Raw genomic sequence first — 17,692 nt, forward strand, 5'->3', positions numbered from 1 at the left:
TTGAACTGAGTATACAGTTTTTTAGAGAATTCAACCACAATCATTTTGAAGTATGCCACTTTGAAATCGGATGTCGGTAACAAAAGATATGGGCTTAGAACTGCAGTTTTTGGACACTTTTCTGCAAGGCCATTTTTTTGAAAATTTGGAAAGTGTTACACTATAAAAATGATGAAAAATCCACCCAAAATTACAAATCAAACTGAGTATACAGTTTTTTAGAGACTTCAATTACAATCATTTTGAAGTATGCCACTTTGAAATCGGATGTTGGTAACAAAAGTTATGGGCTTAGAACTGCAGTTTTTGGACACTTTTCTGCAAAGCCATTTTTCCAAAATTCGAAAAGGGGTAACTCTATAAAAATTATGAAAAATCGACCCAAAATTACAAATCAAACTGAGTATACAGTTTTTTAGAGAATTCAACCACAATCATTTAGAAGTATGCCTTTTTGAAATCGGATGACTTTAAGTTAAGTTATGGGCTTAGAAGTGCAGTTTTTGGACACTTTTCTGCAAGGCCATTTTTTGAAAATTTGGAAAGGGGTAACATCATTAAAAATGACGAAAAATCGACCCAAAAATATAAACCAAGATTTGAACACAGATTTTTAGAGAATTTAGCCACAATCGTATAAAAGTATGCCTTTTTGAAATCGGATGACTTTAGGAAAAGGTTTGAGCTCATAGTTGCTGTCTTTGAACAATTTTCTGGAAAGCCATTTTTATTTTTTAGATATTTGAAAAGTGCCAGCGTAGTAGGCGACTGGGTAAGCGATCAAGGAAACTACGGGGCGGAGCTCAGTTCATTTTTTTATCCCTAGTCTCTTGTATGTTATCAAAGATTTCAGTAGTTTTTATTATTCCAAAGGAAACGGTTCGTGTTTGATGAGCAGTAAAGGCCCCACAACCAGGAGTTTTACAAATAGTTTAGCCTGCGATGGATATCACGGCAGCCAGCGTGGTGTACGCCAATCCCTTTTACGTTCCAAGTTACTCCGGCACCCAGCCGCCACAGCCGCAGCAGACGCAGCATCTGCACCAAGTCTTCCACGCCAGCTATGTGGTCAGTACGACAACCGGTTCTGGACTCGGACTCGGTCTTGGACCATCCGGACTCAACCCGCAGCCGAGTGTGGGTTCCGGGCTCAGTCCCCGTTCCGCATACAGTGATCTCTATCGCTTCGAGGACGGCGGCGGCGACGCCAGTGGATCCCTGCTGCTGGGCCAGGATGACGACGACCTCTGCGCCGGCGAGGAGGCTTCTTCGGTGGGGGCCAGCACCTCATCCTCGTGCCGGGCGACGGCTGGTGACTCACCATTGGACCGAAGCGGAGAGGATCTACAGCTGAACCTGGGCGAGATGGCCGAGCGGGGTGACATGCCCGAAAACAGGGAGCTGGGAGTTCTGGGCGAGAAGGAGGAGGAACCGGAGGAGGGGGCCTACATATCCGGCATGGGCGGTGGGAGCACATCCTACATGGTGTTCCCGCGCACACCCGCCGACTTCATGCCGCGCCTGCCGTTGCCCCGGCATTGTCCGTATTTGACCGTTGGCCAGGAGCAGTTCGTCATCCAGCCGGACACCATATTCGTGCTGGGAATGCGCCTGAATGTCACCAAGAACGACATCATCATGTTCTTTGGCAAACTGGGCCTCATCAAGATGGACGAGGCCTCCAACAGGCCGAAGATCTTTGTCTACAAGAACAAGCTGACGGGTCGCTCCAAGGGCGAGGCCACTATAACCTACGTGAGTCCCTTCTCGGCACAGGCGGCCATCAGTTGTCTGAGCGGGGCGAAGTTCATGAACCAGACGCTCACCGTCCTGCCGGCCTATCTGTCCACCCGCAAGGGCAGCGTCCGCTTCAGCTATCCGCGGGAGCTCAACTGCCCGGAGCGACAGCGCCGCCAGCGGGCACAGAAATGGAAGCCGGCCAGCGACAATTGGGTGTGCATGCTCTGCCGCAACAGCAACTTCGTTTGGCGTTCCAGCTGCAATCGGTGTCAGGCCACCAAGATTTCCGCCGCCGAACCATTTCCGGCGGCGGGGACATCGTCGGGATCTGGAGGAGCAAGTAACGCCCATCGCTGGCGGCCTCACAAGGACGATTGGCCCTGCGGCTTCTGCTTCAATCTGAACTTTTGGTATCGGGAGAAGTGCAACCGGTGCCACGCCCCGCGTTCCGATGAGCAGCCCGCCTCCGAGTCGGACAAGGAACCGTGGGAACTGGTCCTCAGCCCGCCTCCCGCCGAGTAGGATCATCCCATTCCATTCCATCCCGTTTGTGTCTGTATCCGTACCTGTTTCGTGTTTGTACGTGTCTGTTTGCAAACGACAGTTCTTCTATCCTATTCCTTTCCTGCTTCTCCTGGTCCCGTACAAATTTCAAGTGATTGGAACTCGCCCGTCGTCGTGGCTTCGAGCCCCATCCATGCAGAGCAGAAACCAGCTTAAAGAACCTCGCCCACCCCACCCAAAATTTCTGTTAATGTCCGTCTTAGAATAGAGTTTTAAAGCAAGACTACTCTATGTATCCCGATAGCCCGAGAGCCCCTGAGATTGTGGGACAATGCAACTCGCTGAATGGTAATCCACTTAATCCGGGTAACTGAATATTTTACCCGGCACAAAAGGCAACCGGACCCACCTGGCGAGCTCTAAACGTTTAATGAATTTATTTACTTGCTCGACGCCCGCAGCCAGTGGCTCATTGGCTCTGTGGAACTGCACTGAAAATCAAAATAAGTTTATATATACGCTAAATTGTTTAATAAAATTTGTCTTCTTTTCAAATGCTTATTAATTCTTTTGGGAACAAATCAAAAATGGAATTAGGAAGGTTTCAAACTTGTAAAAAGCACAAAACATTCTTTTTGAAACCATGTTTTCCCTAAAATGTTTTCAATTATCTATTAATTAAATGTACTTATTTATTAGGGGGATTTTTCAACTATGGTCGAGGATTTTTTTTAGATTTCAAGCACAACGATAAAATTAATGCTTGTGCTAAGTCTTGAGAATATTTTTTTTTAATTTCAGAAAAGGAAGTTTTGCCTTATAGCAACCCACTTTAAAACCTTATTTGATTTTTCGGGAAAATATGTACATTTTGAAATTTAAAATCCTGTTGTTACGATTTTTTGGCTACCGGAATCCAGGGTATACGATTACAGTTCGATTTTTCCCCTGTGTACTGATGTTAAGCCACTTGAATTCATGTTCCACAAGCCGCCGTCCAGCCCCCTCCTTACCTCGCCCCTCCCTCCACCCTGTCATGTGATTTAATCAAACTTTGCGTCAGCCAAATCTGTGCCACAACAACTCGGCTGGTTGAGGCGACAGGTGAGTTGCTCTTTTGGCTGCACCCGCAGTTGTGGCTGCCTTCGTCCTTCGTCCTCCTGCCACGCCCCCCTCCCTCTTCACCAGTTCACCAGAGGCGGAGCCAGGCAGACTTGTGTTGTGCATTTACTTTGCACTTTCTTCCACACGAGCGGAGAAGGCAGCAGGTTGGAGGAGTCTATCGTCCATCGTCCGTCGTCCGTCGTCCGTCGTGCTTGGTCTGCCGCCTGCGGGATATTTGCGTAGCTGCAGGTGTTGCACCTGCCCACAAGACCATGCCCATGGCCATGCCCCCTGCCACCTGGTAGACCACTAACCTCAGAGCCCAACCTGCCCACAGTGTCGCCGATTTAAGTGGCAGTCGGGGAGTAAATGCAATAAACACCATTAGCTGCAACGACTCCGTTGGTCGTTGGTCGTTGGTCGACGGTCTGCCGGGTTTTCCTCTGGCCAGGAAAAGTTCACTGCAAACGGGGCCATCAAGGTACGAGTAAGTGGAAAATGGTTGGGGGAATTGTTGCCGCATCAAAATGCAAACGCGAAAGGCGAAAAGAGTCTTAAGTGAATTGAATGGAAAACTTTCAAACTGCGGGCGCCATCAACTTTGGGTGCAAGCGGGTGGCAGAAAGTTTCGAAGCCTGATTTGTTTATAGTTTCCAAGACTGTCGACTTTTTGTGACCCATTTTAGCCTTTACTTCAACATAATTATACCAACTTGGCTTGACTTGGCCATTGGGCTAGCCAACAGTCATTTTGTCAGCATAATTTTTGTTTTTTCTTGTGTTCAAGAAAAATGGGACAACAAAATAAAAACACTAAAATATTGAACACATTAGGGAATGCGTTTAATCGATTAGATTGATTTTTTTTTTGGTTTAATTTACCTTATAATCAATAAATAAGAGTAATAAGAGTTCATGCTATCTTTATATTTTTTATAAGAGCCATAAAATGGTTGTTTTGGGTTTGTAAGTAGGCTTAGAAAATACATAATACTATTAAGTCAGACAAAAAATATACAAGCAACAAACAACCTCCCATAAAAAATAAAAATACAAACATACGACAAAAATAATGAATACGAATATCCTTAGTTCCACTGGAAGAGGGTTGGGTCTCCCGACCAGAAATGTCAGTGCAGAAGATGGAAAGTCCAACAAACTCGGAATTCTGAGCAACAAGAAGAAGGTTAGGCCCATCAATCGGTTTCGATATCACATCGGCTTTCACAGGAACCGGGCCGATGACAATGAGCGGACATCATGTAATCGCGATTATGGCTTACTAAGGGCCAACACCGCGAGTACACCGTTCCCGCGAAAGTTAAAGGCCATAGATGAGGTGGCCTTGTCGGCCAAGTTGGAGGCGACTAAAGTTGAATTATCGGGGAGCAGCAGCACATCCTTGAAGCCCTCCATCAAAGAGCACTTCGCAGAGCCTGCGAAAGCCCCGCATCCGCCTTATCTTACCTTCGAGATGCGACGAAAGATGTTCGACGAGGCGGAGTTCACCATCTGTAAGGGGCGCAAGATGAGCGATGTCTTCCATCCAACACAAGTCACAGATCGAAACGATATTTCTCAACCGAAGGAAGATGGCATGAAAACCCCCTATACCTACTTCACAGAACTGAAGGCCTTCTGCCGGGACAACAACATTAAACTTTCTGAGGGATTCGATCGTTAGCAACTGCGTGGTTGCGGGTTCTCCATTGTTGTCACCGAATTTAGAGCGGGAATAAAATGCAGGAATCGGGATTCCCAGCTCCTCCGCTCCACAATCTGTCACTCTTTGAGGTGTCACTCGCGGGGGATAAATGGTGCCAAGTGCAGCGGAAAAACCAGAATGCAACTGAGAGTGCTGCTGTGGAGTGGCCTGACTGGGATTTACCCGGTACTCACTTCACTGTTTGCTAAATACTTTTTCTGCTTCCAGGGTGTTTGAAATAGAAACCAACTTCCTTAACATAGAGCAGACCCGGCTTAATTTAAATTAGTAACTTTAAAACTTTCAGCATCCTTCTTAAGCAAGTGTTTTTATAGTTAGCTTAATAGAGAGCCTTTGAAACGGACATTTTTTTTTGCTATTCCAAGATTTGTTATCAAAGTGTTTAAAAATATGAAAGGAAAAAATAAGTGCAATTGCAGAATAATCACATGAAACAACATTTTTAGCTGATAAAGAGGAGAACTATTTTGTATTTAATTACAAGCTAATAATTTTATTTATACTAAATAAAGGTCCACCCTTACTTTTGACAGCAATGTTTTGTTGTTGAAGTCGATAGTTGGCAGCACTGTTAAGAACAGTATCATGAATACTATGTACCTTGGTCTCCATGGATATCGTATAAGCCAAAGCAAACGCCTCTTCGTTTTTGCCGGGACACAAGCAGACGTTTTGTTGACAGGAATCCACTCAACTTCACCCACATCCTAGCATCTAGCAACTCCTCGCCCACTTCGCCTGCCAGATTCTGCGGTTCATTGTACTTTACGAGCATTTTCAGCGTGCTAAGCTCGCGACTTCCGCGTGTTTTTCCCCTATTCCGGCTGCCATTTTGTTGCGTTTTTGCGTGGCATTTCTGCTATCCAGCTTCCATCCTTTTGTTTGACCGGGCACGTGCATCGAACAATGGTGTTAGGAGCTGGAGCGGGAGCCACAGTGCTGAAATGTTTGGCTATGAATTATGGCGTCACAGATCGACACCGTCACTAAGCCCAGATTGGCGTGGCTTTGACAGTTTTGAACGCTGGCTGCAATCGCGTATCGCGTATACGCAGCGTGTTCGAATCCGTGTTCGGTTTCAGTTTCGGTTCCCAGCTGTCATATTGCGAACGACCCGCCAGGGAATCGTCCTCGACTGCCCGACTGTCTTTTTCGGTCTGCGGTCGCCGTGCCCCCAAAAAGTTTGGGGCCGGACACACAAAGTCACCGAGAGAGCCACCAAAAACGGATGCGAATCCGTGTGCCCGCCCTGACAGCTGTTCGTGTTTTTGGCCATGGCCAGAACTGCAGAGGACACAAACAGCAAATTGGCAAAGGCCGTCACATTAGCGCCATTTTCCACTCTGCGGTCATAATTCACTGAAATTAATTGTCGCATTCGAGTTTTGTGCGGTCGCGCTGTGAACTTTGGCGGCTATCTTGCTGCTCTATTCTGGCTACGATTTCTAAAGTCCCCGGGGTGCTGTAAATATCGTTCGGCTGACTTCTGTTTAAGTTCTTTCGCAGCACAGGAAGCGGAAATTGTTAAAGAGCTGGCTATGCGCGCAGCTTAAACGAGTTTGTATACATTTAAATCAAAGCCTTCCACTTGACGAACTTCGGAAGCTTGCCAAAAGTATTTGGCCGGATCTTGAGAGCCCGCCTGAATGCCAAGGGTTTTTTTCGCCAGTAATGTCCTGGAGTGCATACCTCGCCTAATTTCTGGCCAGCTTAAAAAAGGAAAATTATGCAAAACATAATAATAAAATTTAATAAAGAATACCGGAGCAGGCGCAAGTGGGTTGGGTATTCCGCTGATTGTCCCAATGTGTAACGGGTCCCGCTAATGCAGCAACATTTTTATGCAAATACATTCAAATGGCCCCGGTCCAGAGTGGACCGCTTTTGGACCAGGCCCTCGAGCGTTCGACTTCCCCTTTTCCGCTCCTCCGGCTATCTTTATCAGGTATTTGTTTATGCAGCTGCCAAGTCGAGGCTTATTTTATTACATTTCTTGGGGGACTTGGGCCCGCACCGTTGCCGTTCATACAAATGGCTTTTGGAATAGGCAAATAAGTACTTGATAAGTAAATTTCGGGCACCACCTGCTTACCTTGGAGGCGGAGCGTCAATCGGCTGGCGTTGGCACATAAAAATAAGTCCGGAGACAACGATGTCATTCGAGGACTAAACAAAAAGTCGGCGGCAAAAAGTTTGAAACTTTGCTTTGTTTTATTCGTTTCGGGTTATAAAATGAAACGAATGAAGGCAAACTTCAGTACGGCTTTGAAAGTCGGCAAATACGCGCGCACCATCAGCCACGCCCATTTGGAAAAGGACGTGGGCGAAGCGGAACAGAAGGTCCATACAGTGGGACTGACAGAAAATAATTTTAACATGCTGGCTAAACCTTTAACTATCCAGTTGAACGTTTGCTATATAAAACAATATTTAATATTTTAAGCCAATTTAATTAGTTGTAGTACGCAATCAACGGGAGTTTTAATAAGAAGAATGCATTGATTAAATTCCTACTAAATTGTATTTTAATTTGGAATAACATTTATTTAATAAACCACCATTTCAGACTTTACTAACAATTTCTTGATCAAGTTGTGTAAAATTGTTGATATGTCAACAATGTGTTCGAATTACTGGAGATTTCATGGGTATATTTTTATGGCAATCTTTGAACGCAACTTGTCATATTTTATTCCGTAAAATCTAGGGGCTTAGCCCACTGTGAACCCAGAGTCGATCTGAGAGCCCCCGGAAACAATAAAAATGCCGCGCTCACAATGCGCCCAGAATAAAAAGTGCTTATTACGCCGTATAGTTGACTACGGCCTTTGTCGGCAACAGCGGAAGCTCCGGCAACAATTGAAATAAATGAATTGGCCAAAAGGATTGCAGGGCAAACATAAAACGGAATTACAGGGGAGGCATATGGGAAAGGATTTGGGCCGATTACGGATTACATTTTTGATATTTCAATGCGATTGCTGAGGCAGCTAACCGGCCACTTTACAATCCCACTCTTCATTGTTTATGTCGCCACAAATTCCTCAGAAGTATTAAATTAAAATTTGAACGAAATATGAAACAAAAACATCTGCTGACTTATGGCGGCAGTTTAAAGAGTTGCATGGATACTATATACATACGTATATTCCGAGTTTCTGTTGCGATGGGTACTCACAACTAAGCCAATTTCAGAGCCCACCGACTGTAAGGCCAGAGAAGCTGGCACCTATTTCAAACTCAATTAAACACGAAAAGGCCAGGGAGTGCCATTCCCATCCCAACAACTCCCCTTCCTGGTTTTTCATTCGGTGTGTCATGAAATTCTGCACGGTGGACACAGCTGTTCTTTATGTGGGTGCCACCGATGGTGGGTGAATGGGTTTATTGTGAATGCAGCCTGCCTGTGTGGATTAAATATTTGAATACAGTTGCCAGCGTGTGCTGCCTGGCCGGGTGTTTCGTTCGGATCTCATTTAAAGGACTTCAAGTCGACCACGTTCTTGGGTCTGTGACTAAATAAAGAGCTTCGGTCAGTGCCGAAACTTTTAATAAGAGTTTGGCAGACTTTAACGTTGTTAGTCAGCAGTGTCGAACACAGAGGGAGTCTTAAATTTACATACAGCTTAAAGGCCAATCAATTAGGCTAAGAAATATAAATATAAAATTCACTTTATTCTGTCCTGTTTTGAGTTTTACCTAAAGGCTTTTTTTACTTGTAGAAATGTCATAAAATGCTTTCTATAATTTAATTATTTTGGTGTTAGGATATATTTAATTCCATTAAGCACGAAAGTAACAATACCCTTACAATCCCATTCTGTGATAAATCCTATTAGTCAGTCTTTAAGCAAAGGTTACTATCGATTGCCCATCTGTTGGCACAGAGTTAAAGTTCCCATGGCAAAATCAGCAACACAAGCAAAGACAACTCAACATCAACAAAAAGCACACACGAACACAATTGCCGATTAGAATGTTTGCTGTGTTCCGGTCATTTGCATACATTCCCCATATTCGGGCAGGACCAAACAAGCGTACATGAATTCGGACACGTGGACACCTTTTTGACCCATCAAGCTTCGCATTTAAATTCGCCAAGTGACCCGCATGGTGACCATGCATAATTAGACCCAGTTTGGGGCCTTGTTATGGACCAAATATTTGGCTTGTAAATTGATTTTGCCTCGGAAGTTGTTGGGCATGTGTGAAGTCCTGCGTCCAGATCAAGGATATATAGAAACAAAGAATTTTCAAATTCATCAGTGTCGGTGTCATACGCCTTCAATGAATTCTGATTTTTTGTGTCAAGCCTTTGAGCACCATTTTGTATTGTCATATTTGAATTGAACGCTTTTTTGGCTTCGGAATTTGTACAAATATATTGTTTTCTCTTTGAATCTGTAAAATAAAGAGTTTTCTTTGTATTTTTATTGAAAGGTAATAAAGCGTTGCTGCTATCATTATTTAAATTTATCAAATCATAAAGAAAATATTGAATAATAAATTCAATTATCAGATGTCCTAATAGTCGACTTTTTAGAGTTATTGTATTTCCTTTTGTTGCTTGACAATCATCAATTCGAGCTGATGGCCGAACTTACCTGTTCAGTGATGCTTTTTATGGCCTCGAAAGACTGAAACAACGTTGAAGTCAACGAACCAGCATCCATTGCCGTCCGGGACCCAATTCCCATACCATTCTGATTTCCGATCCCAATCCGAAATTGTCCTATTGCTGACCATTGCGCTGTGGAGCGGAAAGCTTGCCAATTATTGTGTGCAAAGTCCATAAATAATATGGCTGGCATTGATGCACAGTACGGTGTGGTGTGGTGAGGTGTGGTGTAGTATGCTGTAGGAGATTTACGAAGAGCTCCAAATGATGCCACTTGCATTGAGTGGAGCGGCTTCCTGCCGGCACCGAATCTAATCTACATTTATGTCGCCTCGCCGCCCGGAAAGCAGCTTCTTTGCCCGACTTCTGGAGCTCTGTTTGTCCCCGGCACACATTTCGAGTGTTTTGCTTATGTGGAGCACACATTTCCAGCTCGAGACATGGAGCCGTCGTTTGCATAATAATTTAACTCATTACCCACACCCACGCCCACTCCCTTGGCTCCTCTGGCTCCTTTTTGGGACAGAAACTAAATAAGCATAAGTAAGACACATTCATTTGCCAGACGAGTTCTCCTCGGTTGCCAAAGGATTTGCGGCACCCTGGAGCAGTAACGAGGTAATTTCGAGGCTCGGCGAGGTCAAGATGTGACGACGACACTTGCAAACACCACACACACCCAACACCCAGGCTGTGATGAATGCATTTCTGTTTGGAGCGCTCATTACGCATACGACACGTGCGCCCGTCTCCTAAGCTACTAAACGTTCTGGCATTTAAACTGTTTCGCTGCCCAGAAGCGCTTACCTCTGCAAATAGATTCTCGGCATGTCAACATAATTGATTTGGCTTGCTATGCGAATCGATAACATATCGCCTTGGGAACTATTCGAATGGCAAGTCTCACTTTAAATTTGCATATTCGCTGGCACAAAGTTCAGGATACTACAGCGGGTAACGATGCAGTTAAAGTGCTGCAGGTGAAAGTTTCGAGGCCTCAATTGCGGTTCTTGTTCTGCCTGCAAGTTCCACCTTGCCGCATTGCATTGTCCAACTTTTTATTGCCTTCGCGGTGTTCCAGTTTTGGGAATGGGAAAAGAATAACTATGGATAAATTACTTCTTTCAAAGTAGTTTTTTAATCTACTGAAAGTGGTATTTTTTTGGGTATTACCAAGTTTGTTTAAGTTTTCCCAATTTACTCAGGCATTAAAGCAGACCAAGTGAAATATAATAAATCAAAATAAATAACTTGCTATACTAATGAAGCCATGCCATCGATGAAAATAACTTTTTAAAGCATTAAAATTTGTGACAAACGCAATTATTTTTGTGACAATAAATATGCGGCTGTACAAGAGGCATTAGGATATACAACCAATTAAATAAAATCGAAATAGCTGTGGCCCTCCGAAAGTGGATTTGATATTAATTTAGCTTATTTATTATTTATTTCCTAATATTAACACCACACAAAACTGAAAAGTTTTCAAAGCATATATTCACTACATAATTATTGAATTATCTTAATTAAATTGTAATTAGAATTATAAATCATTTTAATTTTCTCCCAAATGATAATAAATAGGTATTCGATTTTAAAAAGACTATGTTTTTGTTAAAAATAAAATCACCGCAGCTTGAAATTGTATGAAAAGGCCAAACTCCTTAATCTGCTTTTGTATCTGTGCAGCAATGTCAGCCGTACATTTAATCTTCCATTTAATAAATAGCTCTGCACACGATACATTGTCTAGACGGAAAAAGAATACTCGGAGAATCAACTAGTTTTTCCTCCGACTTTTGCCGTTTTTATGCGTTTCCTTTTCCCTTTGGAGTGGGACAATTCGTGCTCATTCTCGCATTTCTCTAATCCCTTCACTCTCCATCATAGCTTTGCTTCTTTTCCTGTCCAGGTCAGTGTCGCCACCCAAGAGGATTCGCATCCTGGGGAGCAGTCTTCCCTTTTTACAGTCCCGAGCTTTGCCTTCCTAGAGCTCATCCTGTATTTTCCGCTGCTTTTGCTTTGCAGAGCCCGATGCAACGGCAATTCACATAACTTACTCAAGTCGTTGGGGGCATAACTTCCGCTCCACATTCCAGCAGAAGACCCAATCATCCCGCCACTCCGCTTACTGTCTTAATGCCAATGCTCACACATTCCATGGCAATCCTCATACGCATTCTGCAATCCCTTTTCCTTTAGTTCATGCTTTTGTGGGCTTTACTTGCGTTACATTACATTACTGCATGTGAGGCTGCTTAAACTAGTTGGATTATAAGACGATTGTAAGTCGAAGTCGTATGAATGGAGTAAATATTTACAGTACCGCCGAGAATACGATTCACATTTTGTTTGACCTGCTTTCAGTCTTTAGTGCTTACTTATGTTACTAAGTATTATCGAAAGGGCTTAAAAAGAACAACTCTCTTTGAGAATTCAAAAAACTTTGTTGATATCATTAAATAAAGAGTGTTTGAATAAGTTTTTTTAAGTGCATTCTTTGTTTGATTTTGCGGTGTACCTTTTAATTTGTATTCTTGAAAAGAATTGGCAAAAGCTTAAATTTAAATTTATACAAAATTTGGCCTTGTTTTAATTATCAAATTCTACTCGTATCTGTGAAATATTCTACAGGTTGCACTTTGGCGCCGGCTGATTCACGGTCGTTAGTGAAATTGGTTTAACTAGATCAGAGAGTTGCCACCAAAGTGCTAATTGCACTGGATTCGGGCCTGAAATGCCTCTTTGGCCAAGACAAACGAGTGGAAAGCGCAAGCCGCCGCCAAAAGAAAGTGAGTGAGTTGAGGTGTGAAAAGCCATGGCTGGTGGCTCAGTTCTCAGGTAATTCTCGAAGCGAACGGAAGCGAAATGAGGCTGGAAATCTTGGTGGGCTTTCTGTACCTCAGCTGGTTGCATTTGTGCTCCGGCGAGGGGCACCTGAAACGCTTGAGCAGATCGCTGATCTTTCCGCCCACGAGTCCCACTCGTGTTCAGTTCATCGGCGGCATTGGCATTCCCGTGGAGAACCTGCACTTCGAGTCGGTGACCTCGGGCTATGTGCTCAAGGCGGAGTACTTTCTGCCCACCAACTCCACGGAGATCACAAGGGTGTACCTCAAGCCGATGGCCATCACTGGCAGGGACAAGGAGTCCACATATGGCACCCTATATCGCTGGATTATTTACCGCGGCATCGAGATGGTCATCGAGAACATGGGCCTGCCCGGAAGGAGCTGTCTCCTGAGGTTGATCTGCGAGCATGCCGCTCTGCCGCTGAACCACGAAAGCGGATTGCTGGGTGAGATCATGGATATTGTGCTGACGCCGTCCAGTTCGGTGGACCAGCTGGGCCACAGTTCGGATCGGGAGTACCACACATCGGAGCACTATGGGAAAAGAGGAGGCGACTGCCAGGCGGCCTATGCCAGCAGGTGCAAGAAGTCGCCCATGGAACTCATCAGTCTGCTGCTAGAAGTCAATGAATAAAATACTTACCTTTCGAAATCAATGTCGATTTTGTTTTTGGCAAGCCCACAATCACGTTCTGCCACAATTAGGGTGTGACAATTACAAAGTTGATAAACATTTTAATTAGTTTTGCTCTCCGGCTGCGTGATCAGCCTGGCAATCAGCATCAATTGTAATTAAGCGCACGCTGGCTGACAAGGCGTATGCGTAATGTGTGAAATCAACATGCAAACAGGATCACTAACGTACTTAACTCGCTTAAATTTAAATGGCAAACACAATTTGCCTGAATTATGTGACGCCTAAATGCGACTCGGTCAAAATTTACGACATTCTCATTAAGTAATCCAGAACACGTATGTGTTGGACACGAGCACGGTCACCACCCACCGCCTGTTAATGGGCTTAGTGAGTTTGGACAGCTCGAAATAGGGACTGGGATCAGGACAGCCGTGAAATAATTACACACATTCAATGAAACGCAACCGGAATAGGGGAATGCTTCTGGCATTTCAATGCCAGTATGTGGAAATGAGTTTAATATTAATTAACAGCACGTCAACGCATGAAGCGAGCGGAAAACTCAACCCACACAGCAACTATCGCACCACATCGGTTTTTGGGCTTGGGTCATTAGTTGAACGCTCTTGTGTTTGTTTTAAAACATTTGCCCACTGGGCTTTCATCTGGCAACTTGCCACTGCCACAGGCGGGGCCAAGCCATAAAAACAACAATACGAAAATAAAAGTCTTGGGAGGCATCGGGTGGGGTCGGTCAGTTGGGTCCATTTGTCTTCAATTTACAGCTGCCCCGAGGCCAGAATATGTGGTAAATTATTTAGCAAATGCAAATGCAAATGCAGTTTTTCAGCTGGCTGTGGACATGGTTTGCCTCGGGGACGGGGTGTCCATTCAAAGCGATCAATGGTTGTTTTTCCTTGTATCTCGGAATAATAACTGAGTGCCAAAGCAAACAAGTTTGGTCCACACAAGAGTGACCAATAAAGAAAAAAACCCCCCTCCCCTCTTCCAACTATTTATTAATATTTCACTTTAAAAGCTCCCCGGGCTGAGTTCTCACATTGTATAGTATTCGTTTGAAACTTTCCCTGTTCATAAATACTTCAGCAATTTCCGAACAAAGCTGACATATGAGGCGTTTCCTTGGCGCTTGAATATGCTAACTGCAATCCTTTCGCACTAAACATAATTTAAAGGCCGGAACCGGAGGGACCACCTCCTGTCGAAGGACTGCCGTTTTGTAGTGCGGAATTTATGGGCAAATGTGGAGATAAACTTGCTGTCATTTATCAAGGAGCCATTGCCGGATTGGAGTCCGGCTCCTGCTGAGTGAGTGGGCCAACTGGGCCGAGTGCCGGTTGCCGTCGCCTTTTGAAAACATTTTGACTTGAAATGATTACGCCAAAAACTCAACAGATAAAACCCGGAGCACGGAAACGAACATAAATCAGTAAGTAAATGTGACTTCTCCGGCCTGTGAGTTGGACTCCATCCACCGTGCACACGATGCCAATGATGAGCCGGGGTCGAGGGTGCCGGACGGATGGGTTGTCCGGGTCCTCAGTTCGCTCGAGTGGTGAATGGACGAAGGTAACTCTACCCAATTGCAGTGGAACGAGTCCTTCACATCTCCGCCGTAGATTGGCAACATTTGATGGCAAAAGTTACGTTCGCATTTATCTTTCGAGCAAGTGTCACTTGTGAGTTTCTTGAACCGCAGCCAAGTCCGGAGAACAGTGTCCGGCAGGAGCGGCAGCAGCCAGCTCCACATCCTGTCGAGCAACAGGAGTCCTGTGACTTTGGCTTTAAAAGCGTTTCCTGCTGATGGCCACTGAACACATTTTCCCACAGTTCAATGAGCAGATGTTCTTGTTTAATTATTGCAAAATAGCATTCATCGTTATCCTATCAAATATTCAAGACAATACTGCCTGCAGCATCTTATATTATTGTTCTAAAGGATTAATTTATATATGGTGATAATGGGTTTATGGCATATAAGTTAATTGAATTACAAGATTGGTTTTGGTTTGATTTATTGACTTATGGACATAAGCTCGTGTGAATGAATAATTCCTTTCAATTATTAAATTTGCTTTCCCGACTCTAAGCCTCTTCTGATGCCACAAGCATTTTAGCAATCATTACGAAAATCATGTTCAAAATATTAAATATTCAATGTTTCGGTACTTTTCAAGCCTTAATTAAAATGTTTTCCCTTGTTGATGTGAGCTGAAAATCAGATTAAATTATAATTTTTTTAAATCAACTTCAATTTGAAGTAAGATAATTCAATGTAGAAAATCCAAAATATTACTTTGCTCAGCCCAATTTAAACTTTGTAAATTCCGACAATCAAAAATCAAAGGGAACCTGCAACATTCAACACTTTTCCATAGAACTCTGGTAACCATGATGTTCAATTTCTGTTGAATTTCCAAAGCACACGCCAATTTGGCTGTTTGACAAATAACTTGTTTGGTAATTCACAGGTTGGTAGTGATTCGGTTCAACGATTTAGTGGCAAAATTCGACTGCTCGTCGTTTGACAAATTAGCTGACTTTGTGGCAGTTGTTATTATTGTTATCGTGAGTCGTAGGAGTTTTGCCTTGCATCAGTTTGATTTATGTGGCGTTAAGTAATCATAATTTATGCTTAACTTCAGACGGCAAAACACTCGCAGTAACAATGCTCTGGTATTTCTCGGCAGGCTAATGACTTAGGAGTTAGGAGCTCGTTGCTAGATATTGCAATTTGCATATGCACAGAGTCAGCGCTGATTACCATAATAAAGTGAGCGGCAACCGTTGGCCAAGAAGGATGTGCTGACTGGCAGTCACAGCAACACGTCGTATGCGCAATATTAATTATTCAGAGCGAGGCAAAGGCGCCTAGAATAAAGGAGCACAAACAATGCGACACTTGTCGTCGTTACCTTCCCCCCCCCCTCCCCTCTCTTTACCCACCCGTTTCAAGCTTTGAATTTAAACGGGAATCCTGGGAAAAACATGCCCCGGCAATAAACGAGCAATTTTTTCAAAATTACAAAAATGTGAGCAAACATTTTATTTGCGCTCTTAACTTGGTTGCCAGTCAACGCAAGGCCTGCTTACGTAACATTTCTATATGTATATACACACAGGCTGACATAAATCTTTGCCAATTCCACAAACGAACCAGACCCGCGACTCTTTCTTTTTGCTTTTCCTTGCCTTTTAGTTTATTTCGTTCATTTCATTCTCTTTGGGGGTCTTCTTTAGACTTTTTTCCTTTGGCTGCAATGACAAGAATTTGAATAATTCGCCAAATGTGCCAAGTAGAAATGTTAAAATTCCCAACGACCCGTCGCAGCCTCGGCGGAAGTTGGCAAGCGGCCGGGAACTTCCGGTTTGGCAAAAACTGGAGTCACGACCCGCCAAATGATTGCAAATGAATGGAGGAGAGGTGCGGGAAACGACGCCCACGAGGGTGCGAGGATGCGACATTGGCAGGATGCGACGCCTTGGGAACTTCTCGCTTAATGCATCATTAAATTTATAGCCCCGAAAATTATTTAACGCAATTTCGCTAATGTGTCACAAAATAAAACAAATCACAAATGTTGCTTTCAACCCAAACTTTGCCTTGTTAAACGCGGAGGACATTGGATTACATTTTATTTGAAATGTTTTGAATAAGCAAGCAAAAAGCAGTGGTTTTTTTTACAAACTTGGCTTCAAAGTTTGTGGTTTAAAAGTTCGCTTTTTTATGGGCAAAGAATACACAAAGTCATCTAATATATTTTGAAATGTACTCTTTAGCGTGGTTTTTAATGTTTTTATAAACAAAATACAAATGAATAACAGTTTTTATTTGCATATAAATTTAATTAAAAATAGATTCTGAATGGAGAACAATAGAGTTAATTAACAGTTAACAATAAAATAATACTTTTTTATTGAAATCTGTTCTAATTAAAATGTCAATCATTATCAATTAACTGTAATGTTTAATTTTCTGGCTTTAAAGGTGTTGAATGAAACCTTATCCTACTTTCAGAAGCTGGCCTGTTTTTCTTGATTTTTAATCGTGCTACCTCTGCGATAATTTCCCCCTTTATTTCCATTATCTCCATGGGCCGCTCCTTGATGGCATGCTTTCATGTTTTTCCGACTGCTCTGCTCCTTGAATGGCATGCGGCGACAGCAAGTGCAGCCTGCAGGTCCTTCAAGTGCCCGGGGATCCTTTTTTGCCGCTGCTGCTGATGTTTTTCCCGGCCGTGTTGTCAGTTTGCCATTCTCGGTGTGATGGCTAAAGAATTTTTCAATAATCGAGCCATGCGAAAATATGCATGAGACCATTGCCATACCCGCTGTCCTCCCATTGAGGAAATTAATAACGCCATCATGCTGGAAAATGTCGAAGCATCTTGTGCGTGGCATACTTCCTGGGGTGCGTCTAAGAATTTTCATGAAGGAGCAGGACAATTAATGAGATAAGTACGACGCGGTAGAGTACAAGCGTTGCC

The 17,692-nt window shown here is 43.6% G+C and overlaps 3 protein-coding genes across 3 annotated transcripts; all 3 read left to right on the top strand.

The window, feature by feature from the left end:
• Positions 1–803: 803 nt before the first annotated feature.
• Positions 804–2,799, top strand: LOC108045470 (RNA-binding protein EWS). The gene has a single exon (XM_017124800.2). The coding sequence runs from the start codon at positions 943–945 to the stop codon at positions 2,260–2,262; it is 1,320 nt and encodes a 439-aa protein (XP_016980289.2). The 5' UTR covers positions 804–942; the 3' UTR covers positions 2,263–2,799.
• A 1,564-nt stretch (positions 2,800–4,363) lies between these two features.
• On the top strand, positions 4,364–5,126 carry LOC108044190. The gene has a single exon (XM_017123088.2). It carries the CDS (start codon positions 4,421–4,423, stop codon positions 5,030–5,032), a length of 612 nt encoding a protein of 203 aa, XP_016978577.1. The 5' UTR covers positions 4,364–4,420; the 3' UTR covers positions 5,033–5,126.
• A 7,429-nt stretch (positions 5,127–12,555) lies between these two features.
• Positions 12,556–13,181, top strand: LOC108045473. The gene has a single exon (XM_017124804.1). The coding sequence runs from the start codon at positions 12,564–12,566 to the stop codon at positions 13,179–13,181; it is 618 nt and encodes a 205-aa protein (XP_016980293.1). The 5' UTR covers positions 12,556–12,563.
• The last annotated feature ends 4,511 nt before the right edge of the window (positions 13,182–17,692 follow it).

The sequence above is a fragment of the Drosophila rhopaloa genome, unplaced genomic scaffold (genome assembly GCF_018152115.1).
Source record: "Drosophila rhopaloa isolate 14029-0021.01 unplaced genomic scaffold, ASM1815211v1 contig_178, whole genome shotgun sequence".
NCBI classification, from domain to species: domain Eukaryota; kingdom Metazoa; phylum Arthropoda; class Insecta; order Diptera; family Drosophilidae; genus Drosophila; species Drosophila rhopaloa.